The sequence below is a fragment of the Bombus flavifrons genome, chromosome 13 (assembly GCF_040668555.2).
Source record: "Bombus flavifrons isolate JBK064 chromosome 13, iyBomFlav1_principal, whole genome shotgun sequence".
Classification (NCBI taxonomy): Eukaryota; Metazoa; Arthropoda; class Insecta; order Hymenoptera; family Apidae; genus Bombus; species Bombus flavifrons.
Window position 1 is genome coordinate 9,256,540 of NC_138454.1, and position 27,972 is coordinate 9,284,511.

At 36.6% G+C, this 27,972-nt stretch overlaps 3 protein-coding genes across 12 annotated transcripts; 2 read left to right on the forward strand and 1 right to left on the reverse strand.

Moving 5' to 3' along the window:
- Positions 1 to 4,054: 4,054 nt before the first annotated feature.
- LOC138186281 (uncharacterized) lies at positions 4,055 to 7,581 on the forward strand. The gene is made up of 2 exons (XM_069125977.1): positions 4,055 to 5,666; positions 5,852 to 7,581. Exons 1-2 carry the CDS (start codon positions 4,137 to 4,139, stop codon positions 7,400 to 7,402), a joined length of 3,081 nt encoding a protein of 1,026 aa, XP_068982078.1. The 5' UTR covers positions 4,055 to 4,136; the 3' UTR covers positions 7,403 to 7,581.
- Positions 7,582 to 7,949: 368 nt separating this feature from the next.
- On the reverse strand, positions 7,950 to 13,900 carry LOC138186292 (protein rolling stone). 3 transcript variants are annotated; one of them, XM_069126022.1, is made up of 2 exons: positions 13,767 to 13,900; positions 7,950 to 9,350 (listed from the first exon to the last, which is right to left on the reverse strand). In XM_069126022.1, exons 1-2 carry the CDS (start codon positions 13,876 to 13,878, stop codon positions 8,491 to 8,493), a joined length of 972 nt encoding a protein of 323 aa, XP_068982123.1. In that variant the 5' UTR covers positions 13,879 to 13,900; the 3' UTR covers positions 7,950 to 8,490. The 3 variants fall into 3 exon arrangements, with proteins under 3 accessions (XP_068982123.1, XP_068982125.1, XP_068982124.1); XM_069126024.1 differs by lacking the exon at positions 13,767 to 13,900 and adding an exon at positions 13,080 to 13,220; XM_069126023.1 differs by lacking the exon at positions 13,767 to 13,900 and adding an exon at positions 9,863 to 10,000.
- A 13-nt stretch (positions 13,901 to 13,913) lies between these two features.
- On the forward strand, positions 13,914 to 27,854 carry Ca-Ma2d (Ca[2+] channel Muscle-specific alpha2/delta subunit). Of its 8 annotated transcripts, none has more exons than XM_069125972.1 (15): positions 13,914 to 14,046; positions 15,033 to 15,374; positions 15,461 to 16,854; positions 17,304 to 17,385; positions 19,669 to 19,931; positions 20,579 to 20,985; positions 21,554 to 21,873; positions 22,881 to 23,141; positions 23,422 to 23,550; positions 24,126 to 24,487; positions 24,770 to 24,974; positions 25,458 to 26,028; positions 26,115 to 26,473; positions 27,005 to 27,301; positions 27,398 to 27,854. In XM_069125972.1, the coding sequence occupies exons 3-15, from the start codon at positions 16,769 to 16,771 to the stop codon at positions 27,689 to 27,691; spliced, it is 3,636 nt and encodes a 1,211-aa protein (XP_068982073.1). In that variant the 5' UTR covers positions 13,914 to 14,046; positions 15,033 to 15,374; positions 15,461 to 16,768; the 3' UTR covers positions 27,692 to 27,854. The 8 variants fall into 8 exon arrangements, with proteins under 8 accessions (XP_068982073.1, XP_068982070.1, XP_068982074.1 ...); XM_069125969.1 differs by having other exon boundaries at positions 13,922 to 14,046; positions 14,605 to 15,374; XM_069125971.1 differs by having other exon boundaries at positions 13,934 to 14,046; positions 14,818 to 15,374.
- Positions 27,855 to 27,972: the final 118 nt, after the last annotated feature.

Consider the following 27,972-nt stretch of genomic DNA (forward strand, 5'->3'; position numbering starts at 1 on the left):
AATAGTGGAGCATAATGTATCAGAGTATCATTGATAAAGAAAATCATCGTAAGTGTGGGGGTTTCAGGATACAGCAGATTCTTCGCAGTTGATACACAAATAAAAATTACTCCTAGATTCTTTTCCAAAATCAAATGCAACAGAGAGTTACTTCCAAAGTAGTTCCAGATTAAAATATATATAATTATTACCAACTAGAGTCTAGCTGTCGCGTCAGAATCCCCTGTCTCTTATACGTCTATTCGATTATCATCGATCATCCACCACAAAAAAGAACACATAGCGGCGATTCGCCGACCAATCCAAAGACACATATGTGTCATCGAGCCCGTGCCATATCATAAAAGGCAGCAAATGCAGGTGAATGGATCCGAAAGACGGAAAAAGAAGCGGCGAGTCGGACAACGGAGATGGAAGCAGACAGGAAGAGGAGACTTGTAGCGACATTGAATGACGCTTGCGTACGAGAGGATGAAAGAGACCGACCAACATCGGTATAGAGGAACAGAGAGAGGCGAGAAACGAAACGAGGAGAGAATTAACACGCATGCAAGAAAGATAACAAGAGGCTGGTAGAGCAAAGAGAAGGGAGAAGCCAGGCTACAGAGAAACGTTGGAGAGGGGAACGGTCTATAACGCAGGCAGACGGAGCCAATCAGGGCGCAATGCGATTACCTTAACGAGAAATCCGATTACTTATTCATTCGCCTAACTCGAAATCAGTTTAACTAATCGTTTAATTCGGTAGCTACCCCCCTACGAGCGAGCGTTTTCGAGACAGACACGGGCCGAATTCTCTCTGTGGATGTTCGTTGGGTGTGGTGGCCATGGGATGGATGGATCTCTCCATCCAGCCTTCTCTGGCTGGCTAAATAGAGCCGCACACGCGCAACCACCGTCGTTTCTACACGTGCTGTATTACCCTTAGCCCAGAGGGTGAGAGAAGGAGGGATACAGGCGGTGGGGAAACAGGCCAGGAGGAGAGAGGCCTCATTCAATTCAATTACGTAATGAATTGTCGTGTCTTGAGTAAACACCCTTCCTCACCGCGACTCGCCGCCGGAAAATCGCCGGTTGGGGATATGTTCTCCTCGCGCAGAGGGGATGTCGTGGTGGCTGCGCGCACCATCGTCTTTACTGCATCGTTCAGGTATGGGGATGATGTTAGGGCGAGGAATTAGCGAAGCGATGAAGCAGTTTCAGATAATATCGCGTGAAGAGTTGAATCAGTGTTTTTGTCCTTGTTTGCACTGGTTTATCCTTAATCGTCGACTAATCGACAGTTTGTTTTACTATTCATGGTGTAATAATAATTGTCTTTCTATCGAACCTTCGTATCGTGAATTATTTCATTCATTTTCTATTTACTCTGTCTCTACACGATAACGTAGCAAGGTATATTTTTATTTTACTTTTGATTAAAGAATGAGAATTTTTCAAAGTTCAATGTTAATCGAGATATAAATCGATCGGAATCGATTCTGTTTGCTGAACATTTTTTTCGTTTTAATATTAGAATACGCGATTGATATTTAGTTTTACGAAAATAAATAAAAATTCCGATAGAGATAATCAGTTTGACTTTCATTTATAAGACATACTGTACGAAATCAGAGATTCGGTTGAGCCGAATCAATCTGCGCCTTGCAAACGCTTCGAAATCTTCCGTTGCGTCTCCGCCAAGCTTCCAGTTTCTCCTCTGTCTGGCTTGTTTCCACGTATACTCACTTCTTGGTCTTCATTTGCTCTCTATCCTTGGTCGTTTTCCATCGCGGTACATCGACACGTGGATGCGCGCGATATCGACGTTTCTGGGGCTACTGATCTCGTTTGCATAGGCAGTATCAGTAATTCCGCTGTTCTCCCAGAATTAACAGGACCCGTTCCACGGGGTTACTCACGGGTTTGCATAGGAAACCGGTAACGGTCGACGATCAAAGGAAATCGAGTCGGTATTAGCGGGAATTCGAGTAAATTGTTCGTTTCCTACGTTCGATTATGTCCTAAAATTTATCATTTTTTTATCATTAAAGATCATATAAAAGCTTCCTTATCATTTCGTTACGATGAACCTTTGCCATGGACTCAAATCTTCGGACAAATTTCAATCGAATGACAGAAATATCGATCGATAGATTTTATATTCGTCTTAAAGAAATTTTAACAACACGTGCGCAATGTCATCGATATTTCTTTGTTTCATTCACGTTCTGGAGGACTAAATTTCCGATGTAACGCACACACGGACGAAAGGACGATTTCCGTCCACAAAAAAAAAGTCATTTTCGCCATGGCATCCTTCCGGCCCAAGTTCCAAATTCCCAGTGTAGTGTCGTTAAAGGTATCATTTTCAATTAATAACAGAGAAGATACGAAAAAGAGAATTCATAGGTTATACCACAACCTAACAGAGCTTTTCTTACCTTAGCTTAGTTAGCTAAGCTTATTTTCTAACGAAATGAATCAACAAGGTTGCATACATAAACGAATTACTATTCCCAGGATAACAGATATCAGAGACCATTGTTGAATGGTCCTTCGATAATACAATCTGTGCTAAAGGAGAACATCAGAGCGTTTTGGTTTCGAAAATCGAAGGATCAACCGGTCGAACCCGCCGTAGGCAACTGTGCGCAACCTTTGCCACCTCGTATGGATCTCGTTTGCAAGGGTTGTCCTTCAAAGTGTCTCGAATTTGAAAAGCAGAAAAAAAAATCGAAGAGACAATTTTTTGGTTCTAAGAAACAATTGGAAAAGCCAAGCAATTGTAAGAAAGAGGAGAAACCGGTAGAAAAGAAATTGGTCTGGTGGGAGACGATATTCGGTCCAAGCCCTAAGAGACTCTGGCCTGATCCATGTACTTGTAGACTAGCCCACAGAGAGAGAAAAAAGACGAGGGCGCGCGATCCAAGATTGCGCGATCCAAAATATCAACAGACTGCAGGAGATGTTCTTTTGTATACAGAACCGGTAAGACGACGCTCGGTATCTTCTTGCTTCGAACCACAACCGAAATCTCCAGCAGGATACAAGATACCCAAAGCAGCGGTTTTCAAAATCATGGAAGATGTTTCCTATATGGTGAGCAATAATTTTGTTTCTTTTTTTGGAAGTAGGTTTTTAATAGTCAGTTAATAGTCAATAATTTAGAAAAATTAATTGCGTGCAATATTTCAAAGCAGGACTTTCATTTTGGTTTATATTCTGTGTCTTCTGTGTGGTTTAAATTCTTTCGTAATACGACTCTATATTAAGAAATAAATTTAATGGAACAATTTGTTAATTTCTAGATGCCGGGTAATCGCATGGCCCTTGATATGCAAATGTATAAAGTTGACAAAGATGTACGATTGAAACCGTGTAGTCTTCCGTACGAAGAATTAAGACCTCCAGAAAGACAAAGAAGACCATTCAGTTGTCAATTAGGAATTCAATCGAAAGACGTTCTTCCACCAATAAATAGAGACTTGAATTATTATGGAGGTCTTCGACAACAACCGGTCCAAGAAGCTAAACTACCGAAGAACCTCAAATCCACCCAAACAAGTCAGAAGAAATTGCCTGATACTGGAACCAATTTAGATCAAATGGTCCAAAAGCGAAGTAGAATAGAGCAGCTTAAAATGTATATCAGACAGAAAGACATGTCTTATTATCCGCCGTTTTCTTCCTGATCGACAATGTTGAATCCATTTTGCATGACAAAGAATCTATTAACTGAATAAAATGCTGAATTTTCGTGTAATGTATATTTAAATCGTCCGTGTGTGCAAAAGAGGTACTCTGTAATGTTGTTCACTTAAGCACATCATCGAAGAATAAAGAAAAAGTAAACACGATCTGAATTTGTTATAAGAAAATAATATTTGCAGTCTGGAAAAACGTATTTCCAAGATAAATTAAGATTCGTGAAATATATACATATAAATGTTACAAGTTACAATGCACATTGTAAGGTGTTCTATTGGAGTTGTTCAAAAATTGCGCGAAGCTATAAAGCGATACAGTGCCATCTACTTTGGTGAATTGCAGTCGATTCTGAATAGAATAAGCCGTCTATGAGCTACAATATTCCCTTCGATGGCGGCGTTGTTGCTGTGTGTGGACCCCTGTAGAGCTGGCTACGGGGCAGTCAAATGTCTCGTAAAGGAACTCCCTCCGTTTGCAAGTCAAAACAAATCCCGCGAATCTTTCGTAATCGGCGAGGTTTGTGTTCGGTTCGTAGTTGGCCGCAAGGAGAGGTCGGGATTGTGGGTAGTTCGATAGGTTACAATCAATTAAGCCTTCTGCCTGGTTCGCCGGATGGGGACAAAAGGGAGGAAACAAATAAAAAAGAAAAACAGAAAGCTAAGAACAACGACGACACTGTACAGTATCACGACAGAGTGTGGATCGAGGGTAACCAAGTGACAAACAATAGTGTTATAGACGAATCGAATGTTGACGTTGGGATCGGTAAAACCGCCGATGTCGAGACTGTAGCCGACATTGAGAAATGGTTAAAAACGCGGTCGGAATCCGTGTCGAGCATGGATCTCGACGCGATCAAGTCCGGGGTCGAGGAGGGCGTCGACCGGTACCTGGGCGAAGAACTGCAGCACGCTTTTCTGGGAAAGGACCCTGACGGATTGTCGATCGACATCGATCTCTCCGATAAGAAACTCAATTTAGGTTATGATCCATTGCTTCAGGAGCTTCAAAATGAGAAGCTGCTCGACGAAAAGGATAGCTTTATATTACCAGAATTTCAGCTGGATCATTTGGATCCACTGGCGTTGTCTCCGGATGACATGATGGTCGCCGGTGAAATTTTACCGTCGACCAGTGCTCAACCTACTTTAAGTGTCCCTAATAGGGACGTCGAAGGAATGTGTACAGAGACTGAACAATCTTCCCTGATGAAGAAAGCCATGATAGCAGATAATCAGGAATTGCAGAACAAGTCTACGCAAGTTGTGGTAGATGATTTGCGTTGCATAAATAGCACGAGCAAAGAAATCGAGCTGCAAAAGGACAATGACTTGTGCAATAATCCTACGAATCTCTATGTGCAGGATCTCAATTCTGGAAACACTATACAAGAGTTGCAAGGTACAAAGCTAGATGAAGGTGATTCTGAAAATACTATAATTGAACAATTGAAAACGAAAGCTAAGGTAAAATTAGAGCCACGTATTATTAAGAAACGTAAGAAAATGCCAGAAATGATAGAAAAGAGTTATGATAATGAGATTAGAATATCTGGAGAAGATATTGTGGATACTGAAGATGGTGTGATGGCTGTTGTAGCTATATCAACAGATAAAATTTCAAATATGACTCAAATTGTGATAAATACCGGTACAGAGGAACAGATTTATCAAGGAAAAACTTCTGAACTTATAGAAGCTACAGGAAATTTTCCAAAATTACCAAAAATAGAAACTTCAACTGTATGGAATGGAACAGTGGAACATAGTACAGAAAATCCCAATAATCAACACGAAATGGTAATATCTAATGCTTTAGAAGAATTGGGTATTTCAGATGATAACCTACAACCAATATCTGTTAATGAGCATGGCAAAATATGGCTTTGTCCACGTGACGATTGCAATAGACAATTTAGCAAACTTTATGCTCTAAAAGGTCATTTACTAGCACACTATGGTGTGAGACCTTTCAAGGTATGTATTATTATATCATATATAATAATTATAATATATATTATATATATATAATAGAATTATATATTATTTATAATTTATTATATTTTATTTATAATTATATATAATTCTTTGTGCTCTGAATTTCCTTTGACCTTTTCAATTAGAATTGTATTTTATTTATTCACTTATATTTTTATTTTCAGTGTGATTTCGAAGGATGTGCCTGGGCATTTTATTCAGAGTTTAAACTCAAAAGACATAAAGAAACTCATTTGAAACGTAAAGACTATGTTTGTGAGGTAGAAGGTTGTAATCGCCGATTTACTACGATTTATAATTTATGGAGTCACGCGAAATTGCATACTCGCCCAAATAGAATAGTATGCCAAGTGCCAGACTGCCAAGAAAAGTTTCAGACAAAGAGAGCACTGGAACTGCATATGAAGAGTCATGATCAAAGTCATGCTCCATATGTTTGTAAACACGAAGGATGTGGCAAAAGATATTATAGTAGTAATGCTTTGACGTCGCATCAGAGATGCCATAGTTATAAGGAAGTAGATGTAAAATGCTCGTGGCCAGGTTGTGGTAAAGTATTTGATAAGCCTTGTAGGCTGAAAGCACACATACGTTCGCATACTGGCTGCAAGCCTTACCTTTGTACGTTTCAAGGTTGCCAGTGGGCATTTTCTTCCTCTAGCAAATTAAAGAGACATCAAAAGAAACACACCAATGAACGAAAATTCGTGTGTGATATACCTTCCTGTGGAAAAGCATTTATGAGATCAGAGCATCTCAAGGAACATAGATTAACTCATAAAGAAGGAAGGTACTTTCAATGTTTTATATGTAATGCAAAATTTTCTGCAAAAAGTAGTTTGTACGTTCATATAAAGAAGCATCAAGTTAAGGAAGAGGTAAAGATGAACTCACACAATAACGTCAATAGTCGAAGCAAGAAGGTACCATCCATAATAAAATCGAAAAGAAAGTCGATAGATCTGAATGTAAACGTAGCATGCCTAAATACATCTACAATAACAGAAAAATCTGAACGCAATGATACAGTAACTCAAAATAACAGTGAAAGTCAAACTAAGGACGATACAGTGCCTCCACGAGATCAATCTAAGACTTTATACCATTGTCCAGTTGAAACCTGTACACGTTCATATACTACAAAAGCTACGCTAAGAGCACACATGTTAAAAGTACACGGCACTCCTGTTGATGAGTGTGGTAAAACAGCTAATAAAATACCTGGGGATTCTGTATGTAACATGGATTACATTTTATATACTGCTCCTTCAATATCAGAGCCTACAGAGCAAATGATAATGGTAGCACCTTGCGATGCGGTTATTCTCAGTACTTCTTCGGAAACAGATCGCTCTCTTCCTGAACCAGAACCGCCGCCTCTTAATAATGTACTGAAAACATCGGAACCTTCTTCAAACGCTGCTACACATAAGCCATTATCTCATCAACACGTGAAAAAGGATCAGGGCTCCGCACGGACTGATCTGACATTTTCCGATGTGTGGAAATTAAAGGCGAATGGTGCTGTGTTAGATTCAGTTGCCGGAGCATCCGATGTTGTGTTAGGTACAAGTGAATTAGAAGAGGGTCTTTTGCTCACTGAGGAATTGCCTTCAATGTATTATCAAGACGATGTAGTAGGAACAGAGTATCAGGTACTGTTACTGGATTCGGTACCATCTGAAAATACTATAAATCTACGAGGACTCGAATAATACATGTAATGTACTTTGGAAATGGGTGAAAAAACTGATCATTGTTATTTTCTAATATAGGATAAGTTTTAATATGGTCTGTGATCAAAGGCTAGTATGAGCCCCATTCATTTATACTACAGTCCATAATTGCTTCAAATCGTTATTTTATTAATAAATTATTGCTATTTTTCCAAAAAGTTTATTCATTGTTCTTCTATTGTATATAAAATTCCTAAAACCTTGTGTATATAATAGCCAATGTATAATAAGATTTGTTTACTAGTGTTAAGGAACTGAATACACATTTTGTAAAATGTGAGTAGTTTAAATGTTGTACACTTCATACATTGAGGATTTTTACTAATTGTATAACAATTCAATAATTTTAGCATTTAATAAACCAAGATATACCGAAATATCAATAAAAACAAAAAATTGGAATGTTTTTATACAATTGGTATACAATACAATAATTAAAAAATAATTGGACAAAATATAAGCTGCACGAAATTAGATATGTACTTTAATACCTATAAACGCATTAAGTGCATGTATTAAAAATATCCTTAATGCATTATTTTTATTTTATTAAATATACATAATATATTTTCATAGTGCTAAAACTAATAGTTTAACTAACAAAATTATTGGCCGCAGTATATTTCACTTTATTTCCTAAATTGACTTTCTATTAATTTCAAATTTTGCTTTTGTAACAGTTTTTAATCTTTGTAATATATGATATTTATTAAAGAAATAATTTGAAAAATACTGTTTAGTAACGTTGCGATTATAAACATGATAATCGCGCACGTACACATGCGTATGTTTTTATGTATCACAATTCTGTTAATTAATTTATTGTCAATGTGATATAAACTTCATTGAATGAGGATGAAAGAAAGTCCTCTCTTCCTCCACATAGGCGCTAGTCGTAATTATTAATAGCTAAAAATAGAAAATTAACTTTTCTAAAGGTAGGTATATCAATGCTTTAAACTATAGTTTTGAATGGTACAGAGTTTCTAAAGATATTAAGACGAAATACAAATACATAATACTTCATTTTAGAATCGTGAAAAAATGTTGCCTATTATCACTAATTTTCAGACAATGTCGGCATGTTTCTCTACACTAGACATGTGTGTTTCCGCATACGGTCTTCCTAATTTCTTATCGATCTTCAGATACAATCGATCCTTCACTTTCTCTAGGAAACACATTAAGGAATGCAATATGGTTATAAATATACCTTCGCCTACGCATATCAATGAAGCTTGAACAGGTTTTTTCCAATCGAGGATTTTATAAATATAATGATAACCATTCTTGTCTACTCCTCCAGCGAAATAATATATTAGTGAAAACATGGTGTACAAAAACACTATGATTAAACACCACCAGAAGTTCCTTAACCTAAACGGAATGCTTGTAATACAAAAATCAATTATCATTAAAATACTGTTACATATGTGTAGCATAATGTTTAAAGGGTCCAAATAGTGAATCCTGGGATCGAATATGCTGCACCAATAGGTAATCGTAACTCCAAACGCGATACTAGTAGTTACGACGTAAAGGAACCAATAAACTCTGTCTATCAATCCCAGCATCAACGCGGAAGGATCAAAGTCTGATACTTTTTGCAGTTTCCATCTTCTCAATACGAGAAACCCGCCAAGCAAAGCTTGACTGACACCCAATATTAAATCCCAGTTTGTCAAATAAATTGGCCACTTATCATATACTACCATAGGTTTGTAGCTACCGAATTCGAAAATCGAACACACAACTATACAAGCCCAGACCATAAAGATTAACCAACGATAAAGTAGGTACCAGGTGGCTACATGTTTCTGACATTTTGGTTCGGACAAAAGTCGTGAATGTAGTGACTGATTCTTTTTGTAGAACCACTTCCTTGCTGCTTCTTGGCACCAGAGTTTATTTACCATTGTTCGACGACCTGCAAATAAATAATATTTATCACTAATGACGTAAGATATTCATAAAAAATGGTTACGTACAATGAAAGTAAAAAATATGGTGTATATTCGCTATGCAACTTTAAAGCCTAGAACGAATGCTACTATGCAAGATAGATATTAGAAATTACGAAACATTAAAATCGGACTGCCGCAATAATTTCTGCTGTCTGTGCATGATTGTTATATTACAGTAATTAGAATCCTGTTATTTGGATTTGAAATTACGAATAATTATCGTGTTATAGTACACATGCGTGTTTGTTCATTTCCGGCAAATTTCCCGCTCAAAACTTTTGAGCGGTTCAAAATCAACAATGACAATACGAGTGATTGATATACGAATTTTCATAGAGTGATAACGTTTTTGTATAAAGGAGGATGATCGTAGTGTTGTGGAAATTCAATAGCAGGTGTTGTGTTGTGACAGAAACATATAAGGCAACTGCATAGTGTTGGTTTCGAAAATCGATGATATTAAAAAATAACTTACATGATGAACATTGTAGAAGTGAAAAAAGAAATCGTTTTGGGACTACCAAACTGCTCAATAGTGTTAATACCATCTTTTATGCGAAAGCTTTTGTTAAAAGCCTGGTGCGTGAAATAATACCGTTCTCGTAAAATTGGTAAGTAACATAACCTCTACTTGTGATTAGAGAATCACCGTGGACGCAGCCATGTTGGTTCTATTCGAACAATTTTATCTTCACCGCCAAAAATAGCGTTTATTCAAATATTATTAAATAATATTATTTTTTAACTTAAATAAAATATGTCAATTGGTCTAGCAGTAATTAAATGCAAGATTAAATAAAAATACAATGTCATAACAAATATCAATCATTCCTCTGTTTAGGACGCAGGTGATCTGACAGATGCACGTAAAATCTAATTCTAAAATATTCTAATTCTAATTCAATTCTTTTTAAATTCATAATTGTTCATTCTTTATATTTAAATTAGTAATTATATAGTTTATATGTACTGTAAACATATCTATGTATTATATTTTGTATTGATTTTATCACAATTAAAAACAATTTCATACATTTATACAGTCTTTTCGTAAAAATTAGTACTGCAGCATAGATTTTAAGTTACTGCATTTGCCAGATACACCGCGATCGCTGAAGGAATTTCTACGACAGCGAGCTCCACAAGGTTAAGTGCAAACAAATATTATAATTTACAAGTTTGTGTTAAACAAAGTCGAATATTTGATAAGAATGTATATTTTTGCACAGGAAGTGAATCTGATTAGATAAATATTCCAATGTTTAAGTTTGTGTTTCATATAAATTTATATTTCGATAAACATTAAAAAAAATTATATATGTCAGTTTCTCAGGAAGTAAACATATATGTGTGTATATATATATATATATACATACACATTTCTTCATATACTGTCAACATTTCAAACTAGAGAAATACAAAGCAAGACTACATAGATCAAGTGATATCTTAAACATTATATAATTTTTAATAATTGATGAAATAGTTAAATGCACCAGAGGTATAAGTTCATAGTATCGTTTATAGGTTATAACAGCTTGAGCGATAGAAATAAAAGAAAAAAGTACGCCATGCCGCTCATTCGAAGGATTAAAGCGATTGAGGTGAGACAGCCGTGTAAAATCTTTAATGGCATTGTCCAGACACCGGCGCAGATGGGAGCTGTTTTGAAGTAATTAACCCTGTTAACCCAAGGCTCTGAGGTTCGCACGGACAGCGCTCTAAGCTCACGCACCGCGCATATGCACGTATATATATATATATATATATATATATATATATAAGTCGTGACAGCACGGTCAATCGGCCAATACCAATTCTCTCTTAATTTATTACAATCTTCTATTATTATCACTATAGTCACACAACTACAAGTAAACATTTTTCCTCGAGGATCAACATCCTTAGGAATTTACACTACTTGCGAAAGAATTACATGTACAATCCAAGATTAATGAATGGAAAACCCGATAGTGGCGTGGAAAGACGAATTTTTTAATCACGTGTTACATTGAAATTCGATTAATCGATCGATTATCTTATTCAGGCAATTGATTACGTAGCCATAGTATGGCTTTGATGATAATTGAATAAATCCGTTGATAAATTTAAATTAACACGACACCCACATGGATCGCTTTACCGAGGACCACAACTTTTCGTAATTATCATGGAAGAGACCTATTCCAACGGTAGAAATTTGAAAAAGGTTGTAATCAAACATAAATTTTTTTAAGGCGCAAGGTATATCTGTTTGTGTATTAAATACATACAGAGCAAATAGATAAGGAGTACTATCTAAAATAACTTGTTACCTATTGACGAAAAACGAATAAATGAATTATAATGAATTATGAATTTAAATGAATTATATTGTATTTCATGGCTTATAAAATGGATGCAATTTTATTTTCTAGTATCTTATATTTTCTGAAAAGACCATGTATCAAGATGACCATGACTACGAATTTTTTAAATGTCACGTTATATTTTTTATAACATCAATCGATCCTACTGGATATTCTTTATAAAAAGGCATTAACCTATTTATAGCGCAAAATCATTAGTTTAACAAATAGATGTTTTTTGCAAATAATGACCAGCTGGGTTGACTAATGTTCTAAAAATTATACGGTGTCATTTAAAAATATAATAGATAAAAAATGAGATATAAAAAAATGAAATTGCATCTATCCGATGAGTCTCTGAAAATGCAACATAATTCATTTAAAATGATATTCGATAAGACTAGTAATTAACTAGTTATTTTATATCGTATGTACTTCTTATTAATTCATCCTGTATGTAGTACTAGTACTTACAAATTGTATAAGTAACACATTGAAGGAACTTCTGACTATTGAGTTAAGAACAAAACTGAAGCTCCTTTAATTCAAGCGAAGTCAAGTTCGATTTCTTGTTATTGACATCTGACAAAATACTTCGTTATCACTACGGCACTTTATGAAACCGATCTTATCAATATTGGTAACGATCTATGATATATATACATATATATCATATATATCACATTTTCAGATTAGACTTTTAAAATTCAAAATTTTCAAAGGGATTAAACTCTAAAAAAACAAATAACGTATTTCGAGTAACAATAATTCTCTTTATATAGTGAAGCAAAGAGGAATTCTGTTTTAAAATGAAAGAAAAAGGAAGAATGTAAACAGATCACGAACCGAGTTGTTGACCAGGCACACGAAGAGGGAGGTAGACTTTAGCTGTTGAAGGCTATGAACAACGTATTCTTCGATCAAGTCGATCCTCGACCACCATAAACACACTATCTGCCTGCACGATAGAACGCCTGACCCGTCACTGACCAGTCTCCTGTCCAGTCTGGTCAAAACCCTATAGCCATGAGTGAAATCAATCCAATCCGTACATTACCCTTTCCCTTCCTCCACCCTTTGTTAACTATGTATTTAAACCGCCCCTGGACGATCAGCTTCACTGCACACATTCACAGAACGTACGGTCTTTCGTTCAACTATCATGGTTGATAGCTTTTATTTCGAGGACATCCGTGGAATCGAATCCTTTCCACTTCATTATTTTGGCCAAATATACATAACTCATGAATTATATAATCTCAAGTTAAATAATTAAAACTTTATATTCGAATCATCAATGACATTCGTCAAAAGGTTTGGAACGTAATAACTATATATGCTTACCAGACATTGAAGCACATGTTATCTTTCATATACTCTTGCAAGTATGTATTATTTGTAAAACACTCATTTATAACACTTTACTCAAAAAATTAAGGAAGAAGGAAGAAGAGTCTTTCAGAACATGCTGAAGAACATGTAAATTAGTATACAAGCCATAAACCCACTTAAAACTCGGGTTCTTCTTCGGTAACTTACAAAAACAAAAGGAACGTGGATCTTGCGTAGCCTGACGTCACACATAAAAGTTAGTAGATTTTATAGCTTTGGAATAACTGTACGCTGAGAAAAAGAACACAACTTGTCTCTGTGCTTGTCATCTCTATCCTTCAATTACAAAATATTACATTTTTCAGATACTGATCCTTCACTCTAAACAATCTGATCCACATATATTTAATCCTTCTGTCATTATAATATCAGAAGAAGAATTACATTTACACGCATCACCGAACAACTATAAACCTGCACAAGATCTTTGACTCATTTAATCCTCCAACTTTTCTTCTGTGAATGATCGAGAAACACGCATAGACAACACGTGTGAAAAATCTATAGCCGGTTGGAAAATCCATTACGTAGTAATGAAGATAACGCGAAATCCTTACTATCGAATGAACGGCGTGACGTAAACGTAAGAAGGAAAAAGAAACCGGAAACAAAGGAAAGAACGAGGATAAACGTTCGCACCGCATAGCGTTGCGGGTGCCGGGATCCGCAGATGTTCCTTGATCCTGCCGTCGATGCAGGAAATCTTCTCCGGCACGCCATGGTCCTCTATTTCCTCGCACTCGGGAGGCATTTGAGTCCGGCCTCCTGTTCGACGTACGCCTGGCCCGTGACTGCCCGGCAACCGGCTCCGCGTGCTTCAAATCAATATCAATCGCTATGCACCAGCTGTTCCCCCCATGGTATACGGCACTGTGTTCCTTGCGACCACCTTTTCGACACGTTCTGATAATAATTGCCGGTGAGTTTCCTCCTTTTTATGAACGACTTACTATGTATTTACGGTGAACGTACCTTTGCCTAGTGCTCTCCGGATCCTTTCTCATAAAAACACATTGATGTTGACGGAATGGAATTTTTTTTAGTAATGAGTTTTTTAGAATAACTATTTTAGTATTTCTTAATTAAACATTTAAGCGAAGTTTGCTAAAAAAGACTAAAAAATATGTACTTAAAAATATCTCAACTGTAAATCCATTTTCATATCCAAAATATATTTTATGTGCATATTAATGTGATAAATGAATATTTAAGTATGATATTAAGTAAAAATGAATATCTATTTATGAATATATGATATATGAGTATTAAAATCGATAAAAAGATAGAAGATCGAATGAAAAGATAGAAAATTCATCAAAGATTTAAATAGTAAGAATCAATGGTTAATCAGTTCGTAGAAAAATTAACTGTGCAAGCTTTCCGGTAAATATCGATCGATTAAACAAATAGTTAATACGCTAATTGCTCGTTAGCCAGCTTATGTTGCTTTTAAATACTCATATTATTGTTATTTTAGTGAAAATGGCATTGTATTATGTAAGGGTTGCCGAGGTGTCAATCGGCTCTATTGCGAAACCCTATGTGAAAATCAGTTAATAAAAGATAATAACTTTATTAACGCTAAAGAAGGAGATATTACTTTAATTGTACAATAATCATCTAAAAACACGCCACGCTTTGGAACTTTATTAATTTTGTTCGAGCACATGGTCTTCTATACGTCTATAAGTACTTACATGGTTGCTCTGAACCGAACGCCATTGACTCGTAATGTCACGCATTGCCTCATTCATTATAAGGAAGATTTCTCTAACTCTTTGAATGGGTTACGTCTTCCTTGTTAGTAGATATGCTTTCTCACTGTTTATAAGAATTATGAAAGTATAATGTTTCATTGCGTTCACTATAAAGATAACTTTCCATGCTTAAAACTTTTTAACAAAGGTAAATATATTAGTTTATCTCCCCTGCAAGAAAAAAAGGGCCGCGTGGTCAAGGTTTTACGCAAACGCAATCGTGTAGTTCGCATCGTCGTTTTGGATGTTTACGAGGGATACCGAATTAGGGCTGCGGTGGGTTCCCCGAGGTCGAATCGGTTTGTTGATTTCAACGTAGATCGTGAACCGAGCAGTATGCAGTATTTCGAAGAATTGATCGATGATACGGCTCACTTTACAAATCGCTCTGTACAAACTTTATATATACAAGTCATCTATCTTATCATTTCATTATATGTATACCTCGGAGACTCTAAATAAAAAGAATTTGGAACTGAGAATATTCAAGGTAAAAAGTTAATATAAAAGAATGTAAAATGGTAAAGTAAACGAGCGAGTGAAAGTTTTCCTAAAGTTCTTATTTAAACCGTACAGGATGGTCTACTAGGAAAAGAAGGTTGACCAAGCTGTGAGGTGATTGGTCGGCTGGAATCACCAGACTTTCGAGCACATACACAATATTCTACCGCACAACCACCGTTCAGTGGTTGCGTGTGATAAGGTATTGAATAGTCTCAGCAAGCAGCAACGATGCAGCAATTTTGCTGATTGCAAACACGTACGCGGTAGGTAGTCTTTTGAAACTTGTTAAGCGTATGACGTGGTCTTGATTCTACCTTAAATGATTGCACGCCACCGACCGGGCGTTCATTAGTGGATCGGCTACTAGATGATGATGGAGCAGTCAAGTGTGCGTGTTTTCGGCGTTATGCAACTATGCAATAGTGCGTTAAAGCATGGTCAAATTACGGTAGATGCTTCGACGCTCCACGTCTCTTATTTATGCTGTTGTATGTGTATTTCACTCTTCCCAGTTAAAAATTCTGATGAATTTGAGAAAATGAAAACGACACTCGGAATCTCCACAAGAATGTAACTTCTATACGCCTATGCATTTTTTTTATGGTTACAGAGATCTCCGGTTACCCGTGTATGCGCACGTAAGCGGTTTACGCGTATCATTAGTTACCGGTAGTAAGACGTTTTATTCGATTAATACCGTGTTTGAGGATTCGCAGGCGCTTCTTCAAACATAAAGACTCTTTTAATTGTATTAGTAGAATCTAATATGCTTGTAATTTATTTGAAAGTAAAATTAATCTACCGTTTACTTTATAGTTTTATTATATTCAGTATTACACTATATATATGAGTATACAGAATGTTCCAATAAAACGTAAGTTGTCTGAAACTTTGAATGGAACACCCTGTATATAAAATTCTAAATAAAAGCAATTGATAAAATTATCAAATTTTCAGGATTTAATAGGTTATGCTGATGAAATATTTCGAATACATGACCGATAAAAAGGATTTCCTACGGCTGATTAATACTCACACACATGTAGAACAAGTATTTGGAAGCGTAGTCATGATCCTAACCGAGAGCTACAATTTTATAAATATACGGGACCACGCGAAGGAAACAACGTGGTGGAAGACCGAGTTTTGTGATTCGTTGGTTTACGAGACGACGCACCGTTCATGTACCAAAAATAAGCGAGACATCTTGCCTTTGCCGGTCTCTCGAGATTCAGAAGACTTGAAGATACTAAGATAGAGGCAAACGTACAGCCACTGATTCAGATTCACAAGGTATAGAAAACAGAACAGAATGATGGGTTTGCAATACCTCTTCTGCGGTTAAATCGTGGTGTAACGTGAATCTCCATTTCTCGAACAATGCGACAGAGATTCAATATCCGTTGGATCATTCTCACCATTTGCTTCCTACTATGCACCGGCTGCTTGGCTAAAGACGGGTACATGTAAGTAATGTTAATATTTATTATTCTTTCTAGATTAGGGGCGGCATTATTTTGAACAAAAAATATACATATAAATAGTAAAATGATTAATGGATACGATCACGTTAATTGTTTCTGATCTTTTTGGAACGGTGTATACCGTATATCGTATATCGAAACTGACAGGGATTAGACATTGATTTTACCTGTATTATTTTTCAGTTTGACAGATCGTCATCAATTTACGTTATTTCCATTAAATATCAAAATATAAATATAAATTTAAAATCAATATTATTTTATGGTAATTCAAGGAGAAATACTTTCGCCATTCTTTAAATATCGTTAACCAATAACTGTTATTCTAAAATGTGTACAGATTTGATGACAGTAGATGTTCTATAATCTGTTTAATTACTCATTTAATGGAACAGAAATTGAGGAGTACATTAATTATTTTATCGCTTTAGAGTCACGCGATGGGCAGAGACCTTGGGCGACGAATTATGGGAACTTGCAGAAAAGGTGGCGCGACCCGAAGAGCTATTAAGCGTAAGTTTGATCTTCATTCGTGCATGCATCTATGTCCATACATAAGTTACACGCCATCGCGTGTTTCTCTCTTTCTCTGTCTGCCCATCAGTATCGGTTGATTCGTATAACTATTTTTGTCGCGCCCCCGTACATGATTATCGTCACTTAACAGAGGTAGAAGACTTAACGGATAGAGAAGAAGAAAATAGTAAAGGAGAAAGACCGACAGAAAGCACAAAGGAAACAAAGTTATTACTAATGTAAAAAATAATCAACGCAGAAAAGAAGAAAATTGGGCACACGAGATAGATAAAAGGAAAGAAAATATTTGATGAAAAAGAAGGCTCTAGTATAATATCAGAACTGCAAAATATTCGGCTAGAATTATACTTATTAGAGATTTTTCGGCCGAAGCCGAAAAGAGCCAATCGCCTGAAATGACTTTTCACAGAAATAAGTCGTAAAAAATCTCGGTCGACTTGTTGACGTATGACGACTTCGTGGATCTTGACGATATTTTTTTCAAACTTCGCTACGCTTAATCCACCGTGTGACTTATTCTGTATGCATTTGAACCATGAGTATTGGAACAGATTTCGATTATTTAGATTTGGACTATCTAGGCTGTGATCATATATAGAGCGGTAAGCACAAAATTGATTTGGAGTATTAGTATTGGCTGTGCCACCGCTTATATTACCGCTTACCGCTCTGTATGATCATCGCCTTGCACGAATTTCTAAATGTTGGTAAAACCGAATTTTCAAAATTCATTTCCATGAATGGCAATTGTCATCTTCGGGTTTGGCAACCTAAATACTCCTGAAAAGTCACATTCAGATAAAAAATTTTGCAGTCCGGATACTATACTTTATCTAAGAAGAGAAAGTGGAAAAATACATAAATGCATTACTCGTCTGTGATAAGTAGTAACGAAGATACAATGTATCGACCTACGATAAACTAAATCGCCAAACTCTTGCACTGGTTACTTGGCCGTTAATAACTTACTTGGTAATTTTGGTTTATAGAGAAATAATTCGTTGATGGGACAATAAATTACCCGTTATCTATATATAGTTTAGATGGCCCTGAAAAAGTAACTGAAATTATGTTACGCAAATTGAAAGTACTTGTGATCTGCGTAGGGAAAGTGTTCTGCGCTTTGAACCGCGATCTCCGTGCATAGATGCCGCCTGCGATACGTTTTGAACAATGATTATGATTGTATCTGCTGAAGCCCATTTGTTAAACAACGTAAAATACTAATGTACGAGTTGATGACGGGAAAACATAACTCTATAAAAGCTGCTAAAAGTTAATATCTCATTAAACAAGACGTCTTTTAAAGAAAAAAAAATTTTACATTTATGATTAATATTTTTTCATTAAGAAATTTAGAGGATCTTTGCAACAAATATTTTGTTATGAAAACGAATATAATTTTATTTTTATTTTGTACTGAACTAAACTTCAGGTGTTATGATAATTCACGATAATGCAGTGACATTGCATTCTCGCCAGATGGTACATGGTTGTCATTATTAATAAAACTAAGCCAGGATTTGTAATATAATAGGCTATTACTTGTATTAATTATCCAAAGTGGATCGCAGGAGGTTTACTATGATAACCGTACATATTTTACAAGGATATGACTAAAATTGGTCAATAGAAAAGAAAACCTGGTTTACGCTGTTTATCTATCATTCTTGTCCTTTTATCAAAAACGAAGCATAACCATGCGAAAAATACAGCCATTACTATAAATGAGTCAGGTAAAAGTTTAAAAAATGACCATGAAGCAGTTGACATTCGTAGAACTTTGTACTCTAATGTTTTCGTAAATCGTCCGTAACATTTATAATTCGAAGGTCAAAATTGAACATATATGTAGTATGAAAATTCAGTTTTATAATTAAAGATTTCCAATTTTCAATTGTACCATTTGTACATAGCACTTCGCAATTACAAAGAGTAAATCGATGCATATACTATTATTATACGTATACATACATACACTACCACAGCGATGTATTATAAAAATATTATTATTTAACTGTAAAGTTTCTCCCCCTTTTTTCCTAAAAACTTTGTTTCGATGCGAAGGAATGAACGACCAGGTTCATTACGTATTGTTCAAAAGAACAATACGATGAGACACGGGCGCGTACGAGTAAAAAAAGGCCGCGGTTTCGGCGCAAGAAATTAATAGTAGCATGGCGTGACGAGAGGGAAAAAGCGGTAGAATCCAGGTCGAAGAGGAGGCAAGGTATAACCGTAGTCCCGAATGAATTGCAGAAATACAAAGCGATGAACACGCGAGTGGAAAATAAGTCCGGGGAGGAGTTGGTGAACATAATCAGCGAGAACGTCGGTAGGATGCTCCGAAGGAAGATGGACGCGGTGACCTGCATCCGGATGGCGGCTGAGGAACACGCAGAAAACTGGGAGAACGATGAGGAGGAGGGAAATTTCACTTACGTGTCCGGAAAATACAGTCCAGTGGACGATAAGTTACCAAAGATTCCATCGAATATGGAAAAAAACATCGATGCTTACAGGTTCATAGGAAATTGTTTTTATCCAATTTAGATTTCTTCTTTCTATAACTAAAGACAGCAAATATCTATCTACCTTCACTTTTTCATTATACATATACTGTATATCTGAATTCAAATTCTCATTCTCAATTATTCGATGAAATATAGTTATTCAAAAATTATTAGTCAAGCTGTAAATGATTAAAGACGAATCAGCAAGTCGATTTTTCTGTGAAAGTATATCTATATCGTTTGATGATTACTGATTATTTCAGATGAAAAATATTGTTCATGAAACGAATACAGTTATACTACGTAGTGGTGTATATGTAATAATACATAATTCGTGCGTAATACCGAAGCATTCTGAGTAGTGGTACCGAATGGAATTAGGCTGAGAAGCTTGAAACGTCTTCGGCATCGATTCGTAGGTGAATGTTCGAACCACGAATTGGGTCTAGCATTCTGTCTTGGTCTGAATAGTTTGACGGTCGAAGAAATTGATAGCATTTGTTTGAAACATGAAAATCAAATGAGATAAAATTCGAACAAATTTTAAGTTACAAAATACATTCGATACATTCATAATCCTCTCATTTCTCTATAAGCAACAAAACAATTGATTCCGCATTACAAAACATAAATGTGATTGTTAAAAATATTTACAGAAAAATGCTGCTAACGCCTGACTCACACTTTTACAATATACCAGTAAATACAAGCTTTTCGTCAGTGCATATACCTACAAACGTGTACGACATGTCACCAGCGGTGATCGAGGATATAAAGAAAACCGAGATCCTCGACAATATCTTCCAACAAAACTACGAGTCAGATCCGGCTTTGTCTTGGCAATATTTCGGCTCTGTCACGGGAATGTTGAGACAATATCCTGCCATGCAGTGGAAGATGGATCCTACGCAGGAGAACGAAGGAGGAGAGGAAGATGAAGAAAAGCCTGACATTTATGATTGCAGAGTACGTAGCTGGTTCATTGAGGCAGCGACTTGTAGCAAGGACATGGTAATACTGATGGATACCAGCGGCAGCATGACGGGCATGGGAAAGACTATTGGTGAATGAAATATTAGTATTTTAACCTTTTAATTGTAGGGTGGAGTTAATTTAACTTAAATGAAAAGTAATTTCCATGAGAATATTCTTTGTAATCGTAAGATATGATAGAACTACGTTAACTTTGATTCAGTTTTAACATTTTTTAAGAAACTGTTTAGTTTCCCTTCAATTTATGACTCTACATATTTCTACGTACTCGTATACGTACTTTATGCGTTAATAAAATTTGAAGCTTATAACGGTTTAACGCGACCACGGAAAATGTGTTAGAATCGAAATTAGAACGCACTTGTGGTTGCTCCGTGTAAACTATGTAATGCATGTTTGGAATGCACCGCGAATCTGAGGTTACACGTGCAGTATTTAGCGAGGATAGAGTATATTGACGCAATCGCATCGCATAAATCTTCGCAAAGATTAAGTAATCTTTTCATTCTTGGTATAATATAATCACATAAAAACAATTATCTTAATGATGTGAAAACTAATATTAGTCCAATTTCTTTTCCTTCCTAGGTGAAATATTCAAGATACTTATCTCCATTCTTTCATAAATATTTTTTCAGCAAGGACAACAGTGAACGCAATATTGGATACTCTCTCGAATAATGATTTTGTAACTGTATTGAGCTATACAAACGTGACATACGATGTGGTGCCCTGCTTCAAAGACATGCTAATCCAGGCTACTCCAGAAAATGTGTACACTTTCAAGAATGCTATAGCAAATGTTAAAACGGAAGGACTCGCTAATCTAACAGAAGCATTCACTAGAGCTTTCAACCTACTAAGCACATACAGAGAAACACGCGGGTGTGGTGCAGACACATCGTGCAATCAGTTAATTATGCTTGTCACGGATGGCGTTCCTGGAAATCTGACAGAAGTAAACCAATATCTCCTCATAAAAAATTACGTTATTTATCTAAGCTGCTAATTATCTCCTGGTCTTTTTCTTTTAAAACTGTAGATCTTTTCTGGAGCACATTTAGTAAGAAAAAAGCGATTTTATCTGACGAGATAATTACGCTTAAACAAATGATTAAGACTTAATAATAATGGAAACAATTTTCTAGGGGATCCAGATGTACATATATACATATATATATATTCCAACCATTTTTCTATACATCTATCTGAATGCTATTATTCATAATGTAGAGAAAATCCCTCTAATTAATTGGTCTATCATAGAAATACGGAGCTCGCTTTTGTCTACAGACCATTTAACCTCCCACTTGTGCTTATTGTAATTCGCTCTGGCTGAGCTACGTTTCCACAAGAATTATACTATCGAGCGTAAGAACACGCTACATTGTCGCGAAACCGCACTAAATTTAAGTAGGTCCGGTGAGCGCGATTTCCACTGGAGAAAAAGGTCGCGTTTTCAGCTCTATCCTCGCCGAGTAGCTCTTCAGTTTTATGAGATCCCACTCGAATCGACGAGAATCATAGCGATCTCTGTCTTCCTATCTCTACCTCTCTTTCCTTTCTGCTCCTTTCATCTTTCTCCGGTCTTCTTCTCTTTCCTTCATCTTTTCTCCTTCTTACCATCATTTCCTCGTACTCTTTCCCTCTTTTCACGCTACTCCGTCGGTCTCTCATATCTTTCTCTCCTTCTTACTCAGTATCTACGTATATACCGATGCTCTTCACGCGACAGTGGTCGCATTTCCTTATCACTCTTTCTAGCGCTTAGAAAACGCATCATCAACGATAACGCCGCGGCACAGTTGCACCACGATTACGCGAAACTTTATGGCTGTGAATATGCTGCTCCGAATGACCTTCTTATACTCTATTTCTTTTTACTATCTATTCAAACTAACTTTATTTTTGTTATTTTTATCAAACAACATTCGAAAGGATATGATCTATATGAATTTTATTTAGGTATTCAGAACATGGAACTGGCGAGATAATGACACACACATTCCTGTACGAGTATTCACATATCTTTTGGGAAAAGAAGTTACCAAAGTTCGAGAAATTCAATGGATGGCTTGTCTAAATCGCGGCTACTATACGCATGTTCACACACTAGAAGAAGTTCGGGAACAAGTGCTGAAATACATCCCCGTGGTCGCACGACCTATGGTTCTTCAGGATGTGGTGCATCCTGTCGTTTGGACCCATGCTTATGCGGACATTACGGTGAGATAATCACTTTATACAGATAAGTAATAATTGTATAATGTATAGTCACGTTATAATTTTTAATCTTTGTCGTGTAAACAATTGATCTATAATTAATTCATAATCAAAATTACCCGACTATTAGATCATTTTAGGTGTTTGAAGAAAGTAAAACGTTTGACTATGTTAACAATCTGTACACATCGAAAAGCATCTATGGCACTGTTTCCTCTTTGACCGTTTCACTTTGTACATAGTGTCCCCAATTCTGTAAATTTTCTGATTCACCTTCCGCTAGAATCCAGCACTCGCCACTTGGCTGTGGCTGGTGATGCAGCACAAGGAGCAACAATCACGGCTTCAGAAACTTCTGAAAGGAAAACGTCTGGGCGTTCGAATAAATGAGGACGATAGCTACATACAGAAGGTTCAGAGCAAGCAACAATCATCCCTGTAGCTTTAAAGCTGCCTTATCGTGCTCGATGCGCTCTTTCCCTTGGCATTTAGTTGAATGTAGAAATAGTAGTACACCCAGCAGATAAATTTAGGCGAATCCTGCATATAATTATCATTAGCCAGGCACTTTTATTTTAATTTCCATTCGCGTTTAATCTTGCTCCTCTGTGTCCCGAAAATTAATCCCATTGTAAAATGCGATTTTTTATTGACCTATTATTAAAGCGTTTTGAATGGAAATAAAGTTTAGTATTTTCTTTGCATGCAATACTTTTCTTAGGAAATGTAAGTCGTAAAATATTAGTTAATGGCAAACAAGACTGCACAGCATCTATAAAATGTTTAATAGTTCTTTAGATTTTATAGCACAACCTCAAATGTCATTACTTTTTTTTATATATATATATATAAGTGTGATTTTTTTACACTGATTGCATCATAGAATAACACGAAATAGAATATAGTATACACGTAGAGGGGAAAACAAATTAAATTTATACCTATGAATTTACAAACTTACAAATAATTAAATTGTACATCTAACAGCTCCACAAGAGTGAGGACGTTCGACAGGATGCATCTCTATTGAACACGACAGCTTGGCAGGAGTACAGGCTCCTTACATCCGTCAGCACGCCAGTGTTCGACCGTAAAGGGAATCGCAACAATCGGACAAGAATAGCGAATTTACTAGGTGTAGCCGGCACGGATGTACCAATTGACGACATTCGAAAGCTTACATTGCCATACAAGCTGGGCGTGAATGGATATGCTTTCATCGTGTCCAACAACGGATATGTGATACTGCACCCAGATTTGAGACCCGTTTACAAAGGCACATTAAAGCGGAATTACAACAGCATAGATCTCACGGAAGTGGAGATCTTGGACGATGGTCGTGGCCCAAGGTAGTTTCCTTTATTTTTTGGATTTATATTTACAAAAATATAGTACGTCTGAAACATATATAATATGTTTGTTTGTATAGCGTCAAATTTAATAAAGATTTAAATTTTACACTCATTCTTTCCTAAAGAATAAAAAAGTAAAGGATATAATAATTTATTCTAAAAGCTTGGTCATGATAAATCTCCGAAGTATAGCTGTTCCTGAAAGAGGAAGATATTGCTTTCGTGCCACGCGGCAGACCTTAGAGGTTTAAGAAGAGTTTTTATTAAAAACGGGTACAGGAACCCCGGGCCAGAGGTGCTGGAACTACGAGCCGCGTTGGTGGACCACAAAAAAGGCAGCTTAAAAGGAGTACCCGTGAAATTGCATTACGACGACAACCGTCGTGTGTCTCTCGAAAGACGTGACTACTTCTACGCGCCTCTTCCTGGAACGCCCTTTGGCCTTGCGGTCGCTATACCCAACTATGGCACAACTTGGATCAAGGTAATCCTTTCAGGATATCGTGTGTACACACGCATTGCTTGAAGTTTACGGAATCCCGGAGTATCTTGGCTAGTTCCGGTGAACCCGATGCCACAAACTCGGACTCGCGTTCTCGAGATTGTGGAGCGCAGAAACTTTGAGACCTAGAGCAAGCTTAGATGGTAAACAGCAACCATCTCGAGAAACCTCTTAATGGTCGATCGAGCGCGGAAAATTCCTTGCAATTAATGTAACTTTGAGGTGAAGCTCGAAACTTATGGTTTAACAATCAATGGTAAAAATAACGGAAACGGCAACATATATTTTTCGCCGTTTTTAAAAACGTTTAAAGATACATTCGATTTAAAAAAAATAATAGTTTACTTTGTTAAATAATAGCTTTTTCTTTTTCAACATATTACTGGTTATCCTTAATTCATCCTAAATCATCATTTTCATAAAAAAAATTTCCTAAATTAAAAATTTTATCACACATTGTTTAAGGTTGGAGACGAAATCCGGAGGAACCAGAACTTGAAGGTGAATATCTCCGACTTCTTTATGGGCAACAACTGGCGAGTACACCCCGGTTGGGTATACTGTCGCTTTCACTATTTAGAGGGTCACGAATTCAACAGTCCCGAACAAGAGTTGAGACACTTCCTAGACCTGTTAAATAAGCCTGGCTGGCGTTGGTCTGAACAGTACGAAAATGAAACTGACCATGTTCCTAACTGTGGTAGACGGACTTTGTCACAGGATGATTATTATTGTAACAAGGAATTGATGCAGCTGTTAGTTTTCGATGCAAAAGCAACGAATGCCAGCTTCAATAGCGATTTTGTATTGGATGATCCCCGAGCGCGACAGTTAGCAGAAGATTATGGAATTTTTTTAAGATTCGTCGCCACTCAGAGTGGTTTAACTAGGTGGCATCATTTAGATACAAACAAATTACCCGAAGACGATGATGGCATCGTTTTTGGTGATCTTCACAGGAGAGCTGTAAACGAACCTTGGTATAAAGGTGCCATTTTCCAAAATATTTTAGATCCTAACAGCATATCTCTGTCAGGTGATTGGAAAAGATCATTTCTTAATAAAATTGCTTATCTACTTTCTTAACGTTTAAATATCTATTTATCTTTTAAATTGTTTCAGTTCCTTGGGAAGCAGGAGTAAATGCTACAGTAACAGCTTCGATTGGAATATTCCCAAAAGACGACCGCAAAACTGCACCAGCAGCAGTGATCGGTTTTCAAATGCCAATGAAGGATCTTTATAAGAAATTTATAAACCTAACTTCCGGCCAAACAAACTCAACCTTGATAAACTGCCGCAATTTATGGATAGATTGTTACTTGCTCGATCAGAATGGCTTCATCGTGATATCAGAAGCGCACAACGACACCGGTCAGTTCATGGGGACACAGGAGGGTGCAGTGATGAATTCCATGGTCGGCCAGGGTCTCTATGATCCTGTCGATATTTACGATTATCAAGCCTGGTGTGAGGAAGTTGTAAGTACTTGAACTTATAGTATATTCTAGTAACCAAAACAATCATACCTTTTCTTCATTTCTGCTTTTATAAATTGTCATGTAACGATTAATTTCCATATGTAACGACAAGATTTTTCTGTAGTAAGACCTGGACAAATCTTATTTCCTTTCCATTTTCACTTTTTTCTCCTACTCTACTATACCCAGCATTCACAATCGTATAACGTATAAACTTCAAGTTTTCAAGTTCCATCACCGAACGAGAGTTTGTTAAAAGCTCTGTATTTCGAGAAGCATGCGAGTGTAAGGTAAAGTTTCGAAAAGAAGCCCAAGAAACAAGTAAAACAAATAATCGAAAAGTTCCTGGAAACTGTACGATTCCGTCCGCTCTTTGGCGACATATTTCTAATTCGTGCCAAGTTCCACCGAAGAAAAAGTTCTCTCACCGGGCGAAAGATAGCCGTAACTTGTTGTGGAACGTTTCGCAAACAAAATGAGAAACTCGGCCGAGACAAAAACAATCTCACGGGAACAAAACCGTATCCACAGCGCATCAGCGGTGCGGCCACCTCTCTGACGGATCCGCTGATGTACATCTGGAAACTGTTGCTCTGGTTTCTGTTACGTGTGACGTGGTTCACGACCCAGTTCGTGAACTTGCCAGTCGGTTACGCCAAAGTCCATTTCGATGAAGACGCCCCGGACCCGCCGCCCCCGCCTCGCCCTTGTCTCTATCATTATCCTTGCGACCAGAAAAGGGTACTTTATATGATGAACAACACGATCGCTGGCCAGGGCATCACGAATCATTCGGATTATTGCTCAAGGCCGTTCTATGCTCGTAGGGTCAGTGTCTTTCATTTTACTCTCGAGTAGACTATACTTCATCCATAAATTAATTTAAAACATGAAAAAAGAAAACACGAATGATATGATTCGCAGGTCCCGCATACAAATTTATTATTGGTGGTCGTCGATGCTATGTATCCAACCTGTTACAAGAGATTAGAGGTAACACCGGTGACAATTTCTCCGCTTGAATACACGAACGGCTCGGAAAGCGCGCCTTGCCATAAAATTCCACTAAACGACCTTAAAAGGAGGCGTCTTGAGGGCTGCTTCACGGAGCATCCCTTGGAGTATGAGATCGAGGACTGCGGAGGGGCATCACAACTGACTGTATCTTTGCTATTATTTTCTACCGTTGTAGCTAGAATCTTATATACATTTATATAATTGTTTAAAACAAAAAAGTTATGGATTCGTTTAACGATATTGATTGCCTTGAGTACGATGCGAATTACAGTATATAAATGATATGATAATAATAACGTTGATATTTATTGTGTTGAACCTTATAACTTCTTGCAAAAAAATAAAATTAAAAATTGAAACATGATTAAGATGAATTAATCTTATTAAAAAAAACGTAAGATTGATGATTACTGTAACTTCGATAGCTATTCAGATTAGAAATATTCAGCTTGATGTTTTGTAAAGCAGACTATGTTCTTTTT

What these genes read in the sequence shown, in the direction of transcription:
- LOC138186281 (XM_069125977.1), top strand. Translation starts at nt 4,137, where the DNA reads ATGTCTCGTAAAGGAACTCCCTCCGTTTGCAAGTCAAAACAAATCCCG. An exon ending in ATGGTGTGAGACCTTTCAAG is followed by an intron (nt 5,667 to 5,851) that starts GTATGTATTATT and finishes TTTTATTTTCAG; the next exon opens with TGTGATTTCGAAGGATGTGC.
- Ca-Ma2d (XM_069125972.1), top strand. Translation starts at nt 16,769, where the DNA reads ATGCGACAGAGATTCAATATCCGTTGGATCATTCTCACCATTTGCTTC. An exon ending in AAAAACATCGATGCTTACAG is followed by an intron (nt 19,932 to 20,578) that starts GTTCATAGGAAA and finishes AAATATTTACAG; the next exon opens with AAAAATGCTGCTAACGCCTG. An exon ending in AAGCCTGGTGTGAGGAAGTT is followed by an intron (nt 26,474 to 27,004) that starts GTAAGTACTTGA and finishes CCGTATCCACAG; the next exon opens with CGCATCAGCGGTGCGGCCAC.
- LOC138186292 (XM_069126022.1), bottom strand. Translation starts at nt 13,878, where the DNA reads ATGCCTCCCGAGTGCGAGGAAATAGAGGACCATGGCGTGCCGGAGAAG. An exon ending in GGCACCCGCAACGCTATGCG is followed by an intron (nt 9,351 to 13,766) that starts GTGCGAACGTTT and finishes ATTTATTTGCAG; the next exon opens with GTCGTCGAACAATGGTAAAT.